The sequence below is a fragment of the Protomyctophum parallelum genome, assembly GCF_964188405.1.
Source record: "Protomyctophum parallelum genome assembly, chromosome: 21".
Taxonomy (NCBI): domain Eukaryota; kingdom Metazoa; phylum Chordata; class Actinopteri; order Myctophiformes; family Myctophidae; genus Protomyctophum; species Protomyctophum parallelum.
Genome location: NC_139713.1, coordinates 8297429 through 8321998, shown reverse-complemented (window position 1 = coordinate 8321998; position 24570 = coordinate 8297429). Strand labels below are relative to the sequence as shown.

General features: G+C 45.2%; 1 protein-coding gene across 1 annotated transcript in view; it reads left to right on the top strand.

The window, feature by feature from the left end:
- Positions 1-24570, top strand: part of fnbp1b (formin binding protein 1b) — a gene marked incomplete at its 3' end in the record, with an annotated part of 109571 nt that overhangs the window by 24935 nt on the left and 60066 nt on the right. Inside the window, exons 2-4 of the mRNA XM_083793074.1 lie at positions 10757-10872; positions 17249-17305; positions 17421-17568. Coding sequence (XP_083649200.1) covers positions 10757-10872; positions 17249-17305; positions 17421-17568 — 321 coding nt within the window. The remainder of the gene's footprint in view (positions 1-10756; positions 10873-17248; positions 17306-17420; positions 17569-24570) is intronic.

Below are 24570 nucleotides of genomic sequence, written 5' to 3'. Positions count from 1 at the left end.
GGGAATCCCGCCAATACTGTACCTTGTTATAATAATAATAATAATAATAATAATAGTTAGACCTATTTCATCCAGCGTGGGGGAATTCAGTTTTCAGCTTCACCCAGGCCCACCTGAGTGCTTTTCTCTTTTTTTTTTAAATAATCTTTATCCCACGATTTTTGTAACCCATTTTTCACCCCTGTGTCAATTATCTAATGTGACATGGGGAGAGCAACGGACTTGAACTCATGCTTCCTTCCGTCCAAGTTGCTCCTTTACACCTGACACTGACAGGGGGGAGTTTCCCTGGTTGGACGTAGCGTGTGGAAAGGAGCACGTTATTCCAACCAGTTCCTTTCCCCTCCATCAGGCGCCCCGGCTGGCCAGGGGGAGGCAGTTTAGAGACCAGGATTACTGCATGTTTCTTGTGAGGGTACCTACCCTAGGGGACACGGGGAGAACATGCTGAGTGCTTTTCACAGCTAGGGGAGTGCGGGGATCACTGGGGTTAAGTAATCTCTTGCCGATGGGGTTAAGTGTCTTGCTCAAGGCATCTGGGGTGCCGCGCTAAGAGCTTGTAGATCTGCTATTTTTCAACAGCCAAAGTTTAAACATAATGGTTAAAGTGGCTCAACGCTAAGGTGACACAGATGCATTCACGTAGTAAATGTGTTACATTTACAGTGGGGATTATACTCTATGTAGTTAGTTAAAGTATAAGGCCTTCAAAACGCTCCTATTGATTTTCATCCCCATATACTTGATCTGCTATTTCAATCAAGGGATCGGATTGGCGCAATGGGAGGTCAAACAATGCGCATTAGTTGAGATTAACTGGCACTGCACGTGCATTTAAAAAAAAAAAAACGGTGTAATCTCTGTGACCAGTTGGAAAGGCTGAGAGGCCAGTGGGTTGATCCTTAAACAAGCAGGAGTTGTGTTTGCTTGTTTTGGTTTGTACAGTATGTTGTACAGTATGTGTCGTATCCTGCACATATCCTGGCTGTCGAGTGGAAACCTTGTATGTCCAAAACCCTAAGTAAATGGAAACATAATAACCTGTGTTACAATGGAGCCAATGTGGTTATTATTTACTTTTGTATTGGTTAAATCAATGTAAATGGTATTATGGTGCATTTATATAGTACTTTTTATCAAAGGCGCTTTACATACATTGTGCATTCATTCATTACATTCACCCATTCTCACCAATTCTCACCCATTCACACGCACGCACGCACACACACATTCATACACCGATGGCGGAGGAAACCATGCAAGGCACCACCAACCTCCACATCGGTAGCAGTTAGGGGTTCACTTTCAAAATGTTTCGAATCTATCTGTTTTCGATCTACACAACATGTCCCGATGCCAAGCGTTGTGAGCTTGAAGATCTTCTATTTTGTTATACAAAGTAGAGCATTCATTTACAAACAAAACACAATAAAGGTTACAACAGGGATATAAGGTTTCTGCCCGACAGTCGGCAACGATATATTTAGTAGCACTACCTGCTATGAATCTCCTTTAAGACCGCAGAGTTTACAAATGCATTCTAAATCAGTGCTTCTCTAACGTGTCAAGGGCCCCCCATCTGAAAGTATTTTGTGACCAGCTAGGGACCCCCCCCCCCCCTGCCCAGAAGAGAAGATCTGCAGATCTGCAGTTTAAAAAACACACTTTCAAGATTTCTCCATAAAATAGCAGACATGCAAAATGCAGACGGGAGTCGAATTGGCAGCCCGAGGTGCCCGGACCGCTAGGCCTGCCCGGGCCAGTATAGCTAAATTATAAAATGACAGATGCTTCCCCTCACTTCTAAGGGGTTAAGAGAGAATCCTGTGGGTGTTTTATATTACTTCCTATGGTTTATCTACAAAGCCTGAGTCACGATGATTCATTCGAAGGAATCATTCAGAACCGTAGAGTACAACGCCACTGCAATAAGTGTATTTAAATTACAGCAACAAACCTGAGGTACCCTCACAAAAAAAACAATCCTGGTCTCTATACTGCCTCCCCCTGGCCACCCGGGGCACCTGATGGAGGGGAAAGGAACTGGTTCGGAATAACGTGTTCCTTCCACACGCTACGTCCGGCCGGGGAAACTCCCCCCCACCCTGTCAGGTGAAAAGAAGCAGCTTGGACTCCTCATGCATAGAAGGAAGCATGAGGTCAGAGAGGCTAAATCAAAATATTGTTTAGTTTTGGATCTGAGAGGCTAAATCTCATCAAATGGTGGTCCGTGGCTCAAATGCCAAATAAATAATGGACCTTGATATGAAAAAGGTTGAAAACCACTGCCCTAAATCCATGTATTATAACATACTAAGACAAAATAGTCACAGGCTATAGTTTGTGGGGTTTTTCTATACTCAACAGTATCCCATGTGTATTCTGTAGTTTCTCTCTCTGTGGCTTTCTTGATATTTTCCTCACAATGGTTAATAATTTATTAAGGTCCACTTTTCTCTTGCACTCGAGGGCTTGCCTTGTAAGTTGTTACCGGTGAATTCTCCCTTTCAGCGGAGCTGTCTCACGCACAATGATTTGTTTGTTCAAAAAGCAGACGTCATCGCCATACATTATATCAGTGCTGTATGTAGTGGAGGTTATATGGACAAAGATAATATGCTGCATTCCAGTAATTCTCTGCAAAAGGGCCAGGGACCCAAACCAGTGAAAACAGCAGATCTACAAGCTCACAACCCCGCCTGGATCCCCATCAAGGACCCCTGGGTATCCCTTAGAGTATATATATGAATAGAGAAGGCACCCAGAGGAAATCTTGAGGCGAAATGGACATAGTGGCCGAATGAAGGTATTGCAGCCTGGCCCCAAACACATGAACGCGCTGTCCGTTGACTAACATTGTACACGTTCACGACGGACGACGCTCGTGCGCGTTCAACGGCAGCGCGTTCATGTGTTTGGGGCCACTCACCATTGCAATCCGTCCCAGAATGCACTCTGTTCCTACCAGGAAGGAGGAGTGAATCCGCCTCATGCGATTTTGAGCAACTTAATGCAAGTGGATGGGAGGAGAACTCGGGTGTCTTCTCTATAGATATATAACTCTATGGGGTATCCCCACAACCCCCACATTAAAAAAATCCGCTGCAAATACACGCACTAGTGATGCACAGGTCGACCCACAGGTAGCCTGGTTTTGGTCCGACCTCCCGTTAGTCCGAACATTACTAACAGTCTAACACTATCCCTATTCCCTATACCTAACCCTAACCTCACAGGAAGGTGATTTGTAACCCGCAGCACATGTGATTTGTAACCCGCAGCACAGGTGATTTGTAACCTGCAGCACAGGTGATTTGTAACCTGCAGCACAGGTGATTTGTAACCTGCAGCACAGGTGATTTGTAACCTGCAGCACAGGTGATTTGTAACCTGCAGCACGGGTGATTTGTAACCTGCAGCAGAGGGGATTTGTAACCCGCAGCACAGGTGATTTGTAACCTGCAGCACAGGTGATTTGTAACCTGCAGCACGGGTGATTTGTAACCTGCAGCAGAGGGGATTTGTAACCTGCAGCACGGGTGATTTGTAACCTGCAGCACAGGTGATTTGTAACCTGCAGCACAGGTGATTTGTAACCCGCAGCACAGGTGATTTGTAACCCGCAGCACAGGTGATTTGTAACCCGCAGCGCGGGTGATTTGTAACCCGCAGCACGGGTCTGACTGGCGGGAGGTATGACTTAAGGGCAGTCCCCGACGACCCACTCAATAATTTGTGCTAAACAAGGGCTGCTGATGACACCATTACTGGCTAGTATACACTATATCTGTTCTTGAGTTGTACAGCATATCGTACAAATATCATGAGCCATATGAGACGGATAAATAAAACCTGAGTCAGCGTTCTTCTGCGCCACAGAGTAAAGAGCATGACGCCACTCTCTACAGTCTGCACAGGCTCCTTCTTCTCGTCGGCAGCGTTCTTCCAAGAAAGAACACAATCTTCCACTTTGCAGCAGAACATCTAAACTCCTGGGATGAGGATGTGTGGAGTTCTGCTATACTCTGCCCTGCGGCTGTTTGATGTGGTGGTGTAAGGGCTGTGTGGGTCGGCTCAGGTTCAAGTGCTTAACCCCTTTTGGTGTTTTAAGCATTAAGCATGTTATACTTCAGCTATTGAAAAAGCAGATCTACAAGCTCATAGCGCGGCACCGATCTGCTATTTTTTTTTAATCGTGAAAATGTGGCACGAATCTTTGAATATATATTCTTTCAGAGTGAGCGTTTTTAACTCAACTCTTTGCTTCTGGGAGGGGGGGGGGGGCGGGGGGGTCCCTGGAACAACATATTTTCAGATGGGGGTCGGGTCAATTACATACTGTATACTTTTGGGGGTCCTTGACATGAAACTGTTTGAGAACCTCTGACATAAAAACATAGGGTTTTTCAGAAAACTGCCATGATTTAGAAGGCATTTATAGAATCTGGTGTCATGTCTAAATGGGTTAAGGGATGCATATTTCTGCATATTAACAATAATTTGATGACCGGCAGAGTCTATCCGGTACGAGCAGCCACCCGGTCATAAAACTATAAAACTAAACTGGTAAAAAACTAAAAATATATAATAACAATAATATTAATAATAATGGATTTGTATTTATAATGCACTCTCAAAGTGCAAAGCTCCATTAATTAATTCATGGGGTGTGTAATTGATAGAAAATAAGTACTATTTTGGGCTGTCAGAACTATTCTTTTGAAACTAGGTGAATATGGAAATCTCCCTCGCCACACATGCAGGATGGTTGTATGTGTTATATTTATCCTGCAATGTGGGCTAATGCTTCACCACAACAAAAAGTGTCCCATCAATTTAATCTCCTCCCATAATCCCTCCTCTTCTATTCTTTGCGCGGTACTCCCTTTTGTTGTACCTCCGGTCTCTCTCCCCCTCTTATTCCACCTTACGCCTGACGGAGCATTAATCTCCAACGCTGCCTGGTGGGAGGCTCTGGGGCTGCCCCTGACCTCAGATGCAGTCAGTGTGTGAGAGAGAGAGAGAGTAGCGGTCCCGGCTTTTGCTTCCTGCTTGGAATTCTCTCCGCTTCCCGACAATCAGGGGTTACTTACTCACTCAGGCAAACCGCGGTGTGTGTGTGTGTGTGTGCGCGTGTGTTTGGGTGGGTGGGTGCTGTGCCTTTGTGTGGGAACGGGGTCATGGAACCAAGTTCCTAATCTATAACGGGGGATCCTTGGAAGCTTTACAGCCCTCCTCGCTCCGTTTCGGATACACAGAGAGGATATGGGCTCACCGCGGATACCCTTTCTAACCTAGACCGCCGTACGCCTTGCCTGTCCGTCCGTCCGTCCGTCCGTCCGTCCGTCCGTCCGTCCTGCTTCTTTGGAAAGGGAAGAGGGTGGACAATCGTTTGGGATTTTGGATAACCGTGTGAGACACATCGGACACAATGGTGCCCCTGCAGAAACGGCCGGTAATCTTGACTTGTCTGTGTGGAGAAATGCACGTGTGTGTGTGTGTGTGTGTGGGTGTGGGTGTGGGTGTCTGTGTGTAGTACTGTGTGGTACAGTACTGTGTCTTTGTGGCCAGGGGTTTATTTGATATGATGAGACCTCCAGGATTAATCAGGAATGACTGACTGCTGCCCAGCGTTTAATGAACTAAATGCTGCAATAAAATGGGCTGACTGTGTTTGAAACGTAGGTGGAACAATGGGAACACACTTTAAGAAGACAGATACTACTTACTTAGAGAGAATGACAACAACAGAACAAAAGAACAGAGAAGGCTTAAGCCTTAAGGAGTGTGTTCAGTCTATTTGTTATAACTATATAATTTGCTTTGGTCGACGAACAGCAGACATAGCCGATTTACAACCTCACAACTGCCTCAATGTGAAATATTGTTTTTGAGAATTCAGGGGGGTTTGTTTTTTCTCTTTCTCTTTTTTAAGTCGTTTTGTAAACCCAAGCTTATAGTGAGTAATGCAATGCCCAGAATGGATTGCCAATGTGAAAGGGGTTATTAAACAATGTGAAAGGGGTTATTAAACAATGTGAAAGGGGTTATCCAGAATGGATTGCCAATGTGAAAGGGGTTATCCAGAATGGATTGCCAATGTGAAAGGGCTTATCCAGAATGGATTGCCAATGTGAAAGGGGTTATCCAGAATGGATTGCCAATGTGAAAGGGGTTATTAAACAATGTGAAAGGGGTTATCCAGAATGGATTGCCAATGTGAAAGGGCTTATCCAGAATGGATTGCCAATGTGAAAGGGGTTATCCAGAATGGATTGCCAATGTGAAAGGGGTTATTAAACAATGTGAAAGGGGTTATCCAGAATGGATTGCCAATGTGAAAGGGGTTATCCAGAATGGATTGCCCATGTGAAAGGGGTTATCCAGAATGGATTGCCCATGTGAAAGGGGTTATCCAGAATGGATTGCCCATGTGAAAGGGGTTATCCAGAATGGATTGCCCATGTGAAAGGGGTTATCCAGAATGGATTGCCCATGTGAAAGGGGTTATCCAGAATGGATTGCCCATGTGAAAGGGGTTATCCAGAATGGATTGCCCATGTGAAAGGGGTTATCCAGAATGGATTGCCCATGTGAAAGGGGTTATCCAGAATGGATTGCCCATGTGAAAGGGGTTATTATATATTGACTACCGGTAATTGTTTTTGTTCCATCTTGCCAAAGTTGCTTCCGCTGAGAGATGGATGAATGATGATTGCTCATTTGACCAACATTGGTTCTCAAGGCAGGGTCTGGGGACCACCAGGGGTCTAAAATAGACACTTCTTCTTCTGTGTTCATTTGACCCTTTCCGACTTGAGGCCGATTCTGCTTATAATAATTGAGAAACACTTGTTGAGACTATAGATGAAACAACTGATATGTACACTAGTACTTAGTTGTATGATCCTTGTAGCCAGAACAGCCAAACAATATGCTCATTGTGGCATGATGATACAACATGGGCTTGTTGAGCAGCAGTGTTTTCTTGAACTTTCCCTTTTCGACAACCACTTCCTGCATGTGTCTGTCAGTGCAGTGTCAAAAATGGTTGTATAAAGGTGTACAGACGGGGTTAGTTAGTGGTAGTGTGCAGGAATAGTGCAGGCTTACTGTATGCACCTCCTATTGTTCCTTCTGACTGGGCTCAGACGGGACGGACCGTTGGACTACAGGAGGAGTCGTTGGAACCCGGCAGGTTCACAAAGAAATGTTAGTAGCGAAGATGGGGGACTGTTGGAGCCAAACCAAGGTCATATTCAATTACATCATAGCATCGCAATCGCATATCATTATAGCTGTGTTTCATTTTTATGTTTTCCTAGCTGTGGCTTGGAGGTGATTTGTATCGAGTGACATAAGTGTCTTATGTCGCTGTGTGGACGTGTAAAAATGTTTGACATCCTCTTGTATAACCAGCATTCACTACCGATGGTAACGTGTAATGGTGGCTTAATTTGCACTATGGTGAGTTTAGCTTAAAACAAACTAGGCTTGAGCTTTTTTAGAGGTTTTCTAAATTAGATGGTTGCTTATTCTATTCGATAATGCTGGTGAGGGGCGGCAGGGGCCTCAGGTGGTGGAGTGGCCGACCGCCTTAGCATCGGAAGGTCCCAGGTTCCATCTCCCCGCTCCTTCTGCTGGCTATGTGTCCTTGAGCAAGACGCCAAAAAAACTCCTAACCGCTTCCGATGAGCAGGTTGGTGGTCATCGCCATGTTGGTTTGTAGTGGACATTTTTGTCAACATGTTTTTTTTTGCCACAGACATACAAAATGAGTGGACAATAAAATGCCCAGAAACACAAATTGATAGCCCTGAATAAGAGGTCTGTGACTCTGAGAGTGTTCAAATGAGCCCTGAATAACAGCTCTGTGACTCTGAGAGTGTTCAAATGGAACCAAACGTTCGTTCCAGAGTTAAGGACATCTTTGCAAATAAAACATTTGAGAACCACTAGTAGCTTACTAGTTAGACTCCTAATGTGCCATAGTGTCATAAAGTGTGTGTGTGTGTGTGTGTGTGTGTGTGTGTGTGTGTGTGTGTGTGTGTGTGTGTGTGTGTGTGTGTCTGTGTGTCTGTGTGTGTGTGTGTGTGTGTGTGTGTGAAAATGCATACATTGTAAATTGCTTTGGAGAAAAATACTGTACAAATGCAGTCAATTTCTTTAGAGGCTTTCATACTCATAATAATGACGACATGCAGCCAAGGGTTTGGAGATCACACATAATGTCTTTGCCGTGATGCTGTGGTACGAAGCGGAGAGACATTGTCTAGCTCTACACAGGAAACTGTTGCAGTGTGGGGGAGCACATGTGACGGCCATGATAAGAGAGAAGACCTCAAGCTGTCGTCACGTCAGCCATGTGATTTGTGCAGATGTCACAGAAGAACAAACGACCCCACAGCTTGAATAGCTCCACGGGTTATTAAATCTGTAGGGCAGGGGTCGTTCTTCAAGCCAAGGAGAGAGAGAGAGAGATGAAGCAGGGGACCCCCCACTACATTTTGTATAAAATGTGTGTTGCTGTCGCACATTCAACTTTTGGCACTGGCCTACATGGAATGATGCAAGTTGGAAATGCATGCCCCACCCAGTTATTACGTCTGTGTCCCTTTTAGACCCATATATGGAGTTCTTTGTCAGGCTTGCCCAAATATGGAGTCTATGCAGATGCCAGAATATCATTGTGATGTCAGAACAATTTGTGATGTCAGAACAGGCCTGCTTCATATATGGAGATATACTGTAGGCGGTGATCAGGTCCAGTGTCCGGACAGAGGCATTTGTGCTGGTTCTGGAAAACCCGCTATCCGATGGACTCGACACCGAGCACTGACTGCACTCCCTGCGGGGCTGTGGGGGTGTGGAACAGTGGAACGCGTGTGTCGAGTTTGAAGTCGATGTGACGAACGGTTCTCGGGTTACAGTACATGGATTACAGACGTACGTACTGTACTGTACACACAGAGATATAGATTTCATAGATAGCTTCATAGTGTTTGGCAGCTCTATCGTTGTGTTGGATTCACGTTCATGTGTATAGACAGTACAAGCTCACACGAGGCGGTGTGAGCTTGTACATCGGCTATTTTCGGCTAATAGTTCGAGTAGGTAAATGTAAAAAATAACATAAAGTTACTATCGCACAAATATTTGGCGGCCCCCTGTAGTAGCTCCGAGGAGTGAGGTCCCCCTAAGTCCTAGGGGGTCCTAGGGCCTAGGACTAGGGGGTCCCGGACCCCTGTTGAAGACCCCTGCTGTAAACTATCAGTGTCCTAGTAATGTAACTAGCCCTTAGTTACATTTGCAAAAAGTTGTTTAGTTGTTTAGAGATAGTAGAGGTCATTTGCCTTTACCCACTTCCTCTCTGCTTCTGACGAGTGGAGAGATAGATGATTGCTCGTTGAAACTGAGTAATGTAATTAACTAGAATAGGCATTATTTCTGTCTGGAAAGCCCCAAACTGATGTCTTTGATCACTCCAATTAACCATCACACTACTGTATGTGAATGGCCTAGTGCGTTCCTGCTGCGTCATTCCACATTCTTCTCTATTCATCAGAATGTGGACAAGACTATTGTTCGTCTTTCTTTACCCACATATTATAAACTAAAGGCATTACTGATATGGAATATGTAACTTTTATCTATCGAAACTCTCGCTGTGTAAATGTTGTTGTGTCAACAAACCAGCTAGTCTTCAGGTATTTGGTTAATGTCCTGTCTCCCGGCTACACGTTGATCCATACAGAATATATATACTTCTAGTATAGCCAACATAGTTGTTGTACTGTATACGGTTGATGAGTACAGATGTAGGCTACTGGTGATTCATTAGACGAAATATAAAACTGTATCGTATCAAGTTTTGATGCATTTTGCACAAAGTGAAGAGAGAGAGAGAGAGAGAGAGAGAGATAGATAGATAGATATTTTTAGACACGCCTTCAGGCTGGATTACCAGCCTATAGTTGCCGGGACCTCTCAGCCACGGCCCAGGCCAATAGCGCACAGTTTAAAACGGAGAGAAGACAAATATAAAAATTATATTATTAATATAAAGGATAAAAAGCATTAAAAAGGTGTCACTCACTGGGAATTATAATCCTTTGTTATTACACATAGCCCAATCTGTAACTAAAACCAGGTGTCCAGTTCGTAGTATAAGCCTATAACACAAGCTGGTGCAGCTAGGCTTAAATAATATAGTAGTAGGGAGCGTTGCATAATATTATTCATTATTATTTCATTTCTTATATCTCTATGCTTCTTTTCATTATTGCAGTGGATGATGCCGCAGATGTTTGATCATTTATACCAGTGGTTTTCAACCGGTGGTCCGGGGACCACCAGTGGGCCTTGAGGGGGTTCCAGGTGGTCCCCAGGGAGAGTTGGTAACCAAATGGACCCTTAGATCTTTAACTCTTGAGCCGGGTCCATTTGGTTACATTAATGTTAAACATCTGCATTACTTAATTTACAAAACGTTTGCCTGTTATCTCTCCTATAATGGTACCAACATCAATACAGCATGAAATTGTGGACAAAATCTTGTCCAACGACAACAAAAATATTCAACATTTTGAGGCTAAATGTCATCAAATGGTGGTCCGTGGCTCAATTACCCAATAAATAATGGGCCTGGAATCGATAAGGAAAAAGGTTGAAACCCAGTGATTCATACTATCGCCAACACTGCTCTCTGTCTTCGTCGTGTTCTAATCGTCCGTTCTGTCTCTCTCTCCTCCTGCAGGATCAATTTGACAACTTGGAGAAGCACACGCAGTGGGGCATTGAGTTCGTCGAGCGGTACACCAAATTCGTCAAGGAGAGATCGGAGATCGAAGCCAGCTATGCAAAGCAAATGAGGTAAGCACTTATAGGTCTTAAAGGAGGAGGAGGAGGAGGAGGTCGTGATTCACGCTGGCCGTGTGAGCGATAGTGTGTTCGGTTCGGCGTCCATCACCGTGTTGCACGTACTGCTGCAACCAGGGTGATGTTATTGGATCGGGTCGGCGTCCATCACCGTGTTGCACGTACTGCTGCAACCAGGGTGACGTTATTGGATCGGGTCGGCGTCCATCACCGCGTTGCACGTACTGCTGCAACCAGGGTGACGTTATTGGACCGGGTCGGTGTCCATCACCGTGTTGCACGTACAGTACCGCTGCAACCAGGGTGACGTTATTGCTCCTCGGTGAGAGATGGCTGCTTCTTTATCCAGGTGTTGTAACGAGCTATAGGCGATGTTATTGTTCCTCAGTGAGAGATGAGTTCAGGTGCAAACCTTGGCCTGGAGCATAAATCTACTGTAGCTCAGGCTCTTGTTTGCTATGCCTCGATCTGCCTCTCTCCCACCTCTCTCTCTCTCTCTCTCTCTCTCTCTCTCTCTCTCTCTCTCTCTCTCTCTCTCTCTCTCTCTATCTCTATCTCTATCTCTCCCATCTATCTCTCTCTCTCTCCCACCTCTTTCTCTCTCTCTCTCTCTCTCTCTCTCTCTCTCTCTCTCTCTCTCCCCCTCTCTCCCTCAGTCCATCTCTCTCTCTCTCACCTCTCTTTCTCTCCATCTCTCTCTCTCTCCCTCCCTATCTCTGTCTCACTCTCAGTCCCTCTCTCCCACCTCTCTCTCTCTCTCTCTCTCTCTCTCTCTCTCTCTCTCTCTCTCTCTCTCTCTCTCCCCCCTCCCTCCTCCCCTCTCTGTTTTTGTCCCTGGCTTGTGCTTCAGGCTCTGAGAGGAAGTCAGGTTAGGTTATAGTGGGGGATGGGGGAGGAGCTTGTGTTTCCATGGTGACCGTGGTATCAGCGTTATCATCCTCCAACTGCCTGACCCACATTTGTTTCTCCCTCCGACCACAAGTGTTGGTCCCGCCCCCCACCCCCCCCCCCCCCCCCCCCCCCCCCCCCATCACATACTGTGCATGCCTGACGCCTCCATTGGGTTTATTGGCAATGAGACGAGGCGTGTGACTGGTCCCTTTGCTCTGAGAGATGGGCCAATGGGCTTAGGAGATCCCTCTCCTACTGCATTTACATCCCAACAACAGGCTGCAGGAGACCCATCCCTAAAACCTTTAAAAACACCCAACCTAAAACCAAGTATTATTTGACCCAATTCCATATCGTCTGACCGACATATCTACCACAAGAAGGCCATGTATGGCCTACTTGTGTGCAAGCAGAGCCCTGGATCCCTGGATTTTTCAACAGCTAAAGTATAACGGAATGCTTAAAACACCAAAAGGCGTTCCCACCCCGGATTGGGCTAATTTGACCTTCTGCAAAACAAACAAATGGAAGTGTGAGAAGAATACTTGAGGTGCACTCATAGACACACAGTACATACTGTACTGTGCTGTACACACTGTTCTTATAGCCTATATTATACCTTGGTGGTTACGCTTCTGTTTTTATTGCTGCAATTTCTTCTGTGGTTCCCAAATATTACATTTTGTTATTATTATTCATGACATTTTCTTTTCTAACATTTATTTTTAATTTCTGAAAATGTTAGATTCAAAAATGGATATTAGGATATGAACAACAGTGCTTTACATTTTATTTAGCTATAGTTTGATTATGTTATTCACTCTTTCGCAGCTTAATGTGAGATTTTGGATGGCTTTTATTGAACCTGCGACTCAACAGATGGGGCAGCTGTTTTAATTCACTTTGCAAATGCTGAGGATCCACTCTCTCTCTCTCTCTCTCTCTCTCTCACACACACACACACACACACACACACACACACACACACACACATGCACACACGCACACATAAAAGGCGAAAATGACGGATCTGCGAGCTCAAAAGGTGTCACAATGCAACGCGCTTAATGTGTAGATCGTCTATTTCCAACAAATACAATTGACCACGTGAACCCTATTCTAGATGAAAAGAGCAGATCTACAACACGTCGCGCTGCGATGTGTTGCGATGTGTTGCCTTGACTTAGATAGCATTTGACACAGACTTATAGCATGTTATGTAGACAGCACTATAATTGCATTGTATGTAGTCATAGCACGCCATAGTACATATGTATAGCATAGTAGTATAGATGTATAGTTTATATGTATAGTTTCATTATATAGATATTCCACTGTTACTTTCTTAGCTTACGCATGTTTCATGATAAATGTTTTTATGTGATGTATTGTATTCCCATGCTTTTTTGTTCTTGCTTAATGTAAATCGCTCTGGATTAAGAACGTCTGCTAAATGCCTAAATTGTAAATTGTAAATTGTTGTGAGCTTTTGAATATTTGGAAGAAAAAGAAAATGTTACAAACATAACAGAGCACACTAGAACTGTGCTATTGCTGTTACTATCACCCACCAATCTCTCATACACACACACACACACACACACACACACACACACACACCGCACACACACACACACACATGCGCGCACACACACACACGCACACATACATGCACGCACACTTGTGTAATCCAGGATTAATCCTCTTCCACTGTAATGGCCTCTATCCTGGTGCAGGGCAATGTGAATGACCTCCCTCCCCCAAAATTACACTGATCTAATAATCTATAGTACAGTAGATACAGTATAGATAGAGTACAGTAAAGCAGTGGTTCTCAAAGTGTGGTCCGGCCCGGGGACCCCCCCTTTGGGGTCCTTGAAGGGGTTCCGTTCCTGAGATAAGTTTTCTGAAAATCCCATGTTTCTATGTCAGTGGTTCTCAACCTTTTTCATGTCAAGGACCCCCAGAATTATCTGTATTTGGCCGCCGACCCCCATCCGAAAACATTACACAGTAACACGATTTTTCAATAGCTAAAGTATAACAGAATGCTTAAAACACCAAAAGGGGTTCCCGACCGTCCAGAATTTAATTAATATACACCCAAATCCTTTTCTGAGGATGACTGAGAAAGGAAGAGAGTGATATTCTGCCTAGCGACAGAGCAGACAGGGAGGGGTATAGTAGAGAGAGGAGGATGGAGTGCAAACAGAGTGCCAGAACATTACTGTTTTGGAGCATGCATTATTAATTTCCGTTGGAATTATAACCATGCACCTCTACAACAACAGAGTACGCTGTAGACATTCATTTTAGTGTCCATTACTGTCTAATCCCTTCAGTGCCTGGTGGTGGTTGAGTTATTGTATTTTCATGTAAACTGGTGAGTGCCTCATATAATTAACTGTTATATAATTATATGGTAATGGTTTCATCAAACATTTCTCACATTTCAAACGTGTCTCGGAAACCTATCTAAACATTCAGTGAAAATAGCTGATCTACCATGAGGCTCACAACTTCAGGATCTGCTATATTTCCGGTGAGGTACAAAAAGTAGGGAGGGGGGCCTAACGTAGACCCCTGGAGGGTCCTGGTTAATATTAATATATCACTGATGTTGCACAGATACCTCGTATCTCCAAATTGTCATGTTTCGTTTGTGTAAATTAATACCCTATTTCTTCACCCAGCGGTGTCGTCGTGTGCGTAACAAGTGTTACTTGTTACACAAGTCTTAGCTTGTATAGATCATGTATTTTTAAGATTTAACATTAATTAAAGTGAGACCCTTCACTGTCAGGTGAAAAAAAGATGGTGGCTTGACGGCCTGAGTACCGGATGGAGAACCGAGGTTATATCTTGACCCTCCCAATGACTTATTGTGGGGGTCAGCAGAGATGGAGTACGCGTAGAGAGGCTGGGGAATTGGGAATTGGCTTACATGTCAACTGGGACAAAATCAATCAATTGGGAGAAAATGATTTTGTTTCTTTTGTCTGGGTGTGGCTTGTGTTGCTCAACAACATAGTCTTTTCATTATTTGCCTCCCCCCCTCTGAGATCTCTTGAGATTTCTGTTATTGAAAATTTTCAATAAAAATATATTTAAAAGAACATTGAAGTGGTTTTATAAATATTTGAACCAATAACATGAGCTTGTGACTAAATAACAACGACACTGGTTCCATTGGAACACGCACAGGTCCTTTTCTCAGTTTTCTGAAAAAGTATAGCGGTTTTGAACAAGGTTTCCACCTGCCAGCGCTTAACGGGTTAATGAGAAACACAGTGACATCATGCATCAGACGACATCATCGCTGTGCATGAAGGCCAGAGTAATCTGGTACGAGAGTGGTGACACTAGCGTTGACTCCCATTGTAACAATGGAATGCGGAAGTGCCTCATTCTATCTCAATGGGATAGTTCCAATGTTTGGAACTATAGCCCATAGGCAATAGTTCCAAGCGTGTCGCTACTCTCCTACTCTACACTCTGGTGAAGGCTACACATTGGTGCTTAGTTTTGATGTGTCACTATGTGATGTGTCACTATGTGAAATGTGTCATTACCTCACCTCTCATTGAAAATTAATGACTAGGCGGCACGCGTGTTCAAAGGCCTTCAGGCACCTGAACAACACCTGGAAAGAGACAAGAGTTACTATAAACCCTTGACTGTCCCACAAAGGCTTGGGAAAAGGCCTCTAGGCATGATCATTAACACGTCATTCAACATAACGTCGTTATCTAGGCACACATTTTCATTTCAAACGATCCCCACTAGATTGTGCAGGCTCTGGGGGCGTGTTCATCAGTGCCAATACCCATGGATAAAGAGCATCTGCTAATTTGTAAATTGTATGTATAGCGGCGCACTAGGGCTTTAAGCAACTAGTCGACTAGTCAACTAGTCGACTAGTCAACTAGTCGACTAGTAAATCCACTAGTTGACCTCGTTGGTCATGAAAAGAAAATCTCCTGTTTTTGTACAAATATTATATATATATTTTTTACATAATAGGTAGGACTAGTTATACGGAGCGCTGTCTCAGCCATACTTAGCCATACTCGTACCACACACTGCCTGTCTGTCCATCCATCATCCATCTCCTCCTCCTGCTTCGTGACAGCAGTGTCACCATGGCTGGCCTGGCCTATGATTCACTTAACTCCACGCCACGGGCCCAATGCCACTCAATGTCAAAATGGGGACATGGCCAACATACAGTACTGTTGTACGGAACTATCCTGCTGCTCTCGTTCCTGATGACTGGTTCTGTATGTCTGTGTGTGAGTCCTGGGGCGATGACTTATACTGCTACTGGAAGAGAGAGAGAGAGGGGGGGGGGGGGGTCATTCATTAATATGAGAGAGTAGTACTGTGGCAGACCAATTCTGCAGTGGACCATGTGACATGTGTACACATTCAGGACAGTAATAATAATAGGACGAAATGCAGTTAGCATAATAAGTGACCATGCCATTAACCCATTCTGACCTGAGATCAGATTCATACGAGGTTTCCGCTGGACACACACTGGTCTGATTAACCCATTCTGACCTGAGATCAGATTAAAAAAATGTCAGTCGTTCTTCGATTTTTCAAAAATAGCAGACCTACAAGCTCGTAGCGCGCCACTCGGTGGCGCGCTATGAGCTTGTAGATCTGCTATTTTTCAATAGCTAAAGCATAACATGATGCTAACACCAAAATGGGTGCCCGGTCAGAATGGGTTAACATCCTGTATAAGGCAACAAATAAATCTAAATTTCATCATGTGACGTGTCAAACTATACTATAGGGGGTTTTCATGATTATGAATATGAATCCGTTCCAAGCATTAGTTTGGCACAAAAACACTCCTTGGGCTCAAAACGGCCATAGCCACTTTTTTAGCATCATGAAATTGAATTTGACACATCACATGATACTTAAACAGCCTTAAGTATCATGCCTTGATGTTAATGGTATGGTCACATATTATGCTAATTACTCAAATTTCTCAACATGCAACTTTCAGCAAACAAGACTAATCTCATCTGCGAAGCCTATACAGTAGATGACATTTGAATCATAAAAGCTTATACTAACCAACATTTCTGGGTCTTAACATGGGACCTACTGTACTGTAGACTGGTTCAGGTCCTACCTGTCAGAAATAAGTTGTCTCTGTCCAGTTGGGTGATTTTTCATAAAGATCTATAACGGTCCATTTGGTTACCAACTCTCCCCTCATTCAGCTGGGGACCACCTGGAACCCCCTCAAGGACCACTGGTGGTCCCGGACCACTGGTTGAGAACCACTGTCTTTTTGTTTTAATCTTTGGGACCCCAGAGCTAATATTTTACTCTGCTAGTAACTGTCAGAGTTACAGAGCCCAAAAGGGTCCCCTCGTGGACCCCAGACCCCATGTTGAGAAACGGTGGTTGTGTGTATTCCTAGTTCAAAACTGACTGGATCTTTTTTTCCTTACAGAAATCTATCAAAGAAGTATCAACCCAAGAAGAGCTCGCGAGAAGAGGAGGAGAGCAAGTGAGTTTATTTTCATTTGGCGGAGGACTGTACAATGGATTATTGATTTACAATGTTCATACTGTAACTGCCTCGCCACCTAATCGTCTCTGTGATGTCACTTCCTGTGTCACAGATACACATTCTGCCGAGCGTTCCTGGCGAGCCTCAACGAGCTGAACGACTACGCCGGTCAACACGAGGTCATCTCGGAGAACCTGAACTCTCAGATCATCAGCGTGCTGACCAGCTACCTGCAGGAGCTGAAGACAGAGAGGAAAACGGTAAGACGCCGTTTACATCTCTGTGTTGTTGTTGTCACTGCTGTTGCATGCTAGCCTCACGTAGCGATACTAATATCACTGCGTGGATATTAGTCTCGTCCTTTGATTGAAACCTTTATTTCAGGGGAATCCAATTGCGACCAGGGTCTCTTTTTCAATGGCGCCCTGTTATACAAACAAGAACATGTACAGCAATGATTTTACATACATGACATGGACACACAGTACAACACATATAATACACAAACACATACACACAGAAACAAAACCTTATAACCAAATATTACAAAAAGCAGGTGCATATGCCTTCCTCTAGTGTGAGGTCAGTTACGAGTCTTTTAAAAGTAGTAAATGAAACGAGGACATTCAACTTCAATTTGTTTTGACAATTATTCCATAAATGTGGAGCGTACACCCTGAAAGCAGTATCTACCAATTTAGTAGTAGTTTTTGGTACCTTCAATAAAAGCATATCTTGTGATCTGGTACCATAAGCTGATGTATTCATCTCAGTGTTTGATTTGTTTGGGGGGGGGGGTTATTTTGCCTTTATTGATAGTTATTAGTGAAGACAGACAGGAAAGTGGGAGGGAGAGAAGGGGAGAGACATGCAGCAAAGGTTGTCATGAACGGGACTCGAACATGCAAAACATAATAGACCAGAGCCTGGACCTCTTGATCAGCGGGGGCGCCCAGTGTTAGATTTATTTTCTCGCAATGTTCCCCCGTGACTCCCGCCCCATATTTGAATACTGGTCCCTGGTTGGTTATAGCCTGGTTCCAGACGAATCTGGTTGGCCTGTCACCATTTTGTCCTCCCACTTCAGAGACTTAACCCATTTTGGACGAGTACTCCTTTTTGGCGCCACCGAGTGGCACGCTACGACGAGCTTGTAGGTCTGCTATTTTTGGAAAATCGAAGAACGATTGACATTTCTTTTTCAGAAAACTCTCAGGATGTAGAATACATTTTTAGAATCTGATCTCAGGTCAGAATGGGTTAATCCTCCTGGGGCAGTATGCATTGCTAAAGGCAGATGAAGGCTGTGTACGCGATGCTAGTTGCATCCTCACCCATACCACTGAGGAGCCCCCACCGGGAGGACACAGAGCCTTCGCCCTGCTCCTCCCGGCCACCCCCAACGCTCCAACTTCCACCCCAGATCGTATAGCAATACGTGCAGTGACAAATATGACCCTCCCCCCCGGCTTCCCCTCCCTGAACAATCTGTTGACCCCCCCCCACCCCCCCATCTATTGTTGTTACTCTGCAAAAACACATTTCACTTCAGCCCATCCTGTCGTACTGTTCCTCATGATTCTTCATCAACATAGTGACCGTCTCCAACTAAAACAAACTCAGCCGGCATCGTCACACATACAGTACCGCTTCTCACATCCCTCCCCATACCCGTATATACTTCTAAAGACAGAGTCATCACGCTCCCAGCACTGACAAGAGAGAGCGACATCACGCTGAGATCACCCCCTTCAGTCGTCACTTCGCAATAATAATAATGCCATCTGGACGGAGACACTTTGAGGTGACGGGGGGGGACGGGGGGGACGGGGGAGACGTCTTTTTCCACTCCGTCATTTGCAGCATTAACCCATTTTGGGCGGGAACCCCTTTTTGGTGTTAGCATTACGTTATGCTTTAGCTGTTGACAAATAGCAGATCTACAAGCTACGAGCTTATAGGTCTGCTATTTTTGAAAAAACGACTGACTGACATAGAAACATAGCTTTTTCAGAAAACTGTCAGGATGTAGAAGACATTTTTAGAATCTGATCTCAGGTCAGAATGGGTTAAGCAGACACCCCCCCCCCCCCTCTCGCTGACACGTTGTTGTGTGTGTGTGAAGCCTGATTTATACTTTATTTGTCCTCAGTAAATATCAGATGTACAGTACTCTAGACTGTAGGGGGTGCAGTATACTGTACTTAGTTCAGGCTATAGTCATTGGTCTGACAAACGACAACCTATACCTCAAACCCTAACCTAACCATAACCGCAAGTACGGGAGCATGAGCGCATGTTCCAGCGGAATTACTGTACGTGCGGATCCCGTACTGTACAGGCTCACAACGCTGTGATGTTGTCGGGAGGAAACCTCGTAACTCCAAAATGTTCATTTTTCAGGGAAAAAAATAAAAGAAAAAGAAAACAGGAAATTAAGATAACCTTATATATATTTTTTAAACAAAGCAATACAATCAAAGTTGGTGTTGTAACTTTATATAATGTCAATTACCTCCATGAGAAGTTGAGAGGTTGAGAGTTAGTTGCTTTAGCAGACATTTTGAGGGTCCAATGGAGTTAAGAGGTTTTGTCCAAAGCACTTTTTTTACTACTTTCTATTGGTTAAATATTTTCGAAACAACAAACAGACATAAAGGGTGTTCAATAGCACTGATTTATGCCAATGAAAACCTCAAGAATGGAGTTATGAGGTTTCCTCTCGACAGCAACGATATGCTACCGTATACCGTTCCTTGTTGCATCGTTGCTATGTTGAACGGGCTCTGAAAACAAATATCACTCTGGGCTCAACGTCTAATCTCAAAACTAATCTAGTTGAATATTACAGTCGAGTAGGGGTTCCCAGACCCCCCCCCCCCCCCCCCCCCGAGTCAAGACCCCCAAAAGACACAAAGTAAAATAACACAAACAAACATGACATTATCAATTAAGCACTTAAGCCCTACATAAATACAAATAGTGTGTTGCAGATTGGCTTGTAGATTGGGCTATTCTCACCACTGTTTTTAATTAGGAAACATTATAGGAATTATTTTTTGAAACTTTCTGTTCTTCATTTATTTTAGCGACCCATTATAATGGGACACACTGCACTATAGTATAGGACTATTATCACACACACACACACACGCACACACACACGCACACACGCACACTGCCGGGCTGACGCTAGTACGCTGAAAGAGAGAGAGAGCAGCCGTTCCCTGCTTCCGTCCATCCGATCCTTCCTGCTCTGAGGTCATGGCTGAGTAAATATAGATACACACTCTGGGACAGCCGGAACGCCTCATGACCGGTCCGGGACCCCTGTGTCCTCCTGGACAACAGGACCATGACCGGGACCCCTGTGTCCTCCTGGACGCAGGGACCGTGACCGGGACCCCTGTGTCCTCCTGGACAACAGGACCATGACCGGGACCCCTGTGTCCTCCTGGACGCAAGGACCATGACCGGGACCCCTGTGTCCTCCTGGACAACAGGACCATGACCGGGACCCCTGTGTCCTCCTGGACGCAGGGACCGTGACCGGGACCCCTGTGTCCTCCTGGACGCAGGGACCGTGACCGGGACCCCTGTGTCCTCCTGGACGCAGGGACCATGGCCGGGACCCCTGTGTCCTCCTGGACGCAGGGACCGTGACCGGGACCCCTGTGTCCTCCTGGACGCAGGGACCGTGACCGGGACCCCTGTGTCCTCCTGGACAACAGGACCATGACCGGGACCCCTGCGTCCTCCTGGACAACAGGACCATGACCGGGACCCCTGTGTCCTCCTGGACGCAGGGACCATGGCCGGGACCCCTGTGTCCTCCTGGACGCAGGGACCGTGACCGGGACCCCTGTGTCCTCCTGGACGCAAGGACCATGACCGGGACCCCTGTGTCCTCCTGGACAACAGGACCATGACCGGGACCCCTGTGTCCTCCTGGACAACAGGACCATGACCGGGACCCCTGTGTCCTCCTGGACAACAGGACCATGACAGGGACCCCTGTGTCCTCCTGGACAACAGGACCATGACCGGGACCCCTGTGTCCTCCTGGACAACAGGACCATGACCGGGACCCCTGTGTCCTCCTGGACAACAGGACCATGACAGGGACCCCTGTGTCCTCCTGGACAACAGGACCATGACCGGGACCCCTGTGTCCTCCTGGACAACAGGACCATGACAGGGACCCCTGTGTCCTCCTGGACGCAAAAAATTATGTCTTATCTTCTACTCGTTGTCTCGTCTCTTCAGAGATTACATGTCTGGGACCACATAGAATTCTTTAACCCATTCTGACCTGAGATCAGATTCTAAAAATGTCTTCTACATCCTGACAGTTTTCTGAAAAAGCTATGTTTCTTTGTCAGTCGTTCTTCGATTTTTCAAAAATAGCAGACCTACAAGCTCATAGCGCGCCACTCGGTGGCGCGCTATGAGCTTGTAGATCTGCTATTTTTCAATAGCTGAAGCATAACGTAATGCTAACACCAAAAGGGGTTCCCGCCCAAATGGGTTAAAAGCCATAAGTCACTCTATACGTCATGTCCCTGGTCAATATCAAAGCAGATTATTTAACCTTGTGTGTCCAAAACTGTTACTTTTCACGATCCAAATACAAAACCATCAAAAGTAGCAGAAACTCAGCTATACTCCTTTTTCATGTCAAGGACCCCCAGAATTATCTGTATTTGGCTGCGGACCCCCATCTGAAAATATGTAGTTAAATACGTTACGTGAAAGAATAATATATTCAAAGATTTGCGCCACATTTTCATGGTTTTTCAAAAATAGCAGCTCTACAAGCTGGTACCGCGGCATTCGGTCCCGCACTATGAGCTTGTAGATCTGCTATTTCACAGTAGCTAAAGTATAACGTAATGCTTAAAGAATGGGTTAAAGTTGTGACACATTGTGAGGGCTTGGCGATCTGGCTGAATGTTAGCCCCCCTCGACAGGCCCCGAGGGTGATTAATCTAACTCAGAGGAGTGTACTGTAACAACTGTAACCAGATGGACTCGTGCACTCGCCCAGAAACACACAAACATATTAAAGAACACCTGTTCGCATTATGAAACACAGTGTAGAGACTGTGAGATAAAGAAACACACAAACATATTAAAGAACACCTGTTCGCATTATGAACACAGTGTAGAGACTGTGAGCTGCAGAAACACACAAACATATTAAAGAACACCTGTTCGCATTATGAACACAGTGTAGAGACTGTGAGCTGCAGAAACACACAAACATATTAAAGAACACCTGTTATTATGAACACAGTGTAGAGACTGTGAGATGCAGAAACACACAAACATATTAAAGAACACCTGTTCGCATTATGAACACAGTGTAGAGACTGTGAGATGCAGAAACACACAAACATATTAAAGAACACCTGTTCGCATTATGAACACAGTGTAGAGACTGTGAGCTGCAGTGTCACTATCTAAAGCCCATTTCCTGTTCTTATTTCTGATGATTCCGCACGCACGCACGCACAGGAAGCTCTAGTGCAGACGCTGACTCCAGACCAGCCAAGTATAGTACAAGCTGTGCTGGTGTAGGATAGTGGATAGTGATACACAGGAAGCTCTATAGACGCTGACTGCAGATCAGGTCCTTAAGGTAGAAGCTCTGCTGCTGTAACGGTGGTAGTAGCAGCTTGGTGAGTAGTCTGAGTACGTACACACGCACGGCTCTCACAAATGTACAAAAAATAACTTGTAGTGTGTGTAGTAGTGTACCCTCTCGGTTGTACTGTCTTGGTTACATTTTCCATCCTCTAGGTTGTATCATCTACAGTAGCAGTTAAGTGAACAGCGTATTGATTCCTCCGCCCCCCCCCCCGTCCCCCCCCGTCCCCCCCCCCCAGCCTGCGATGGTTCACTGCTCCTTAGGAGGACAGATTTCCCAGGGGGATAATGAAGTCAAATCTAATCATCGCAGTCTGAAGCATTAAAGCTACAGGCTAATAATCATGACCCCCACCGTACCGACGTTATCGTTGCCGTTTGCATCTTCAATATTTCCACATTGTGTTATCGTTCGTAGAGGTAGATGTAATGCCCTACTTCATCGTCGTACAAGTGTCACAGAGGAAATAGGCGCTCTACAAACTCGCAGTGCACCACGATGTGGCACAGATTGGCTACTTTCTCTATAGAAAAACAAATCACTCCCGTGTGAAGTGAGGGGCGCTCTTATATGATCGTACATCATCATGACCTAAAATAGACACTATGCCTATTTGCTTAGACGCTATGATGTAAAATTATCCATTCACTGTCAATGGGAATTTAATGTTTGTGTACGTCGGAAATCTACACTAATAGCTGAATATACCGGAGGGGCTAGCGGTCCTCAAAAACCGATGTGCAGGTTGGTGCCTTGCATGGTTTCCTCTGCCATCGTCGGCGTGTGAATGAATGTGTGTGTGAATGGGTGAATGTAATGCACAATCTACTGTATGTATTGCATTCCCTGAAGAAGACCTTACAGGTCGAAACTAATACATTTCCAGCATGGTGGCCATGAGTGTGCCGCCTTTTATCGCCTTAGGCCTTCAGTACCTCACCAACACTGGTTTGCGCCCTTCTCCTGTTTGTCTACCAATGTATGTAAAGCGCCTTGGATAAAGGCACTATATACTGTAAATGCACCATTTATTAGATTTTTTCTTCAATTTTCAGTAACAGTTATTTGGAGGTACAATAAGGTTTCATTCAGTGCTCCTGTGTGCTCAGCAGCAGCAGTGCGTGGTGGAAGCAGACAGGGTTAATATGGGATGATCGGCCTAATAGTCTCAGTGGCCTCTCAGTGATTGTGCTGAGGAGAGAGAGCGGCATTAAAAACGTTGGGCTCAGCACAACGGCCGCTCCGCTCACCCATCATGGCTACCTGAGATCTCACAGGGCTTAGGTGTCTCCTCTAATGAAGCCTGATAAAGACCCTTAAACACCACCAGGCCAGGCCCAGGCCGTAGCGTAACGGTCTGGGCACCGGACTGGTAATCCAGTCGCAGTGTGCCGCGGGTTCGACTCCCGGACCCGACACGGCCTTTACTGCATGTCATCCCCCCATCTCTCTCCCGTTTCCTGTCAGCCTACTGTCTGTCCCTTCAAAAATCAATAAAAGGCGTAAGCCGCAAAAAAAAAAAAAAACACCACCAGGCCAGCCAGTCCCCATGGGGGGAGTGACAATCATCCGTGACACTTGTCGTATAAACCGTACACACACAGTGCAGTAG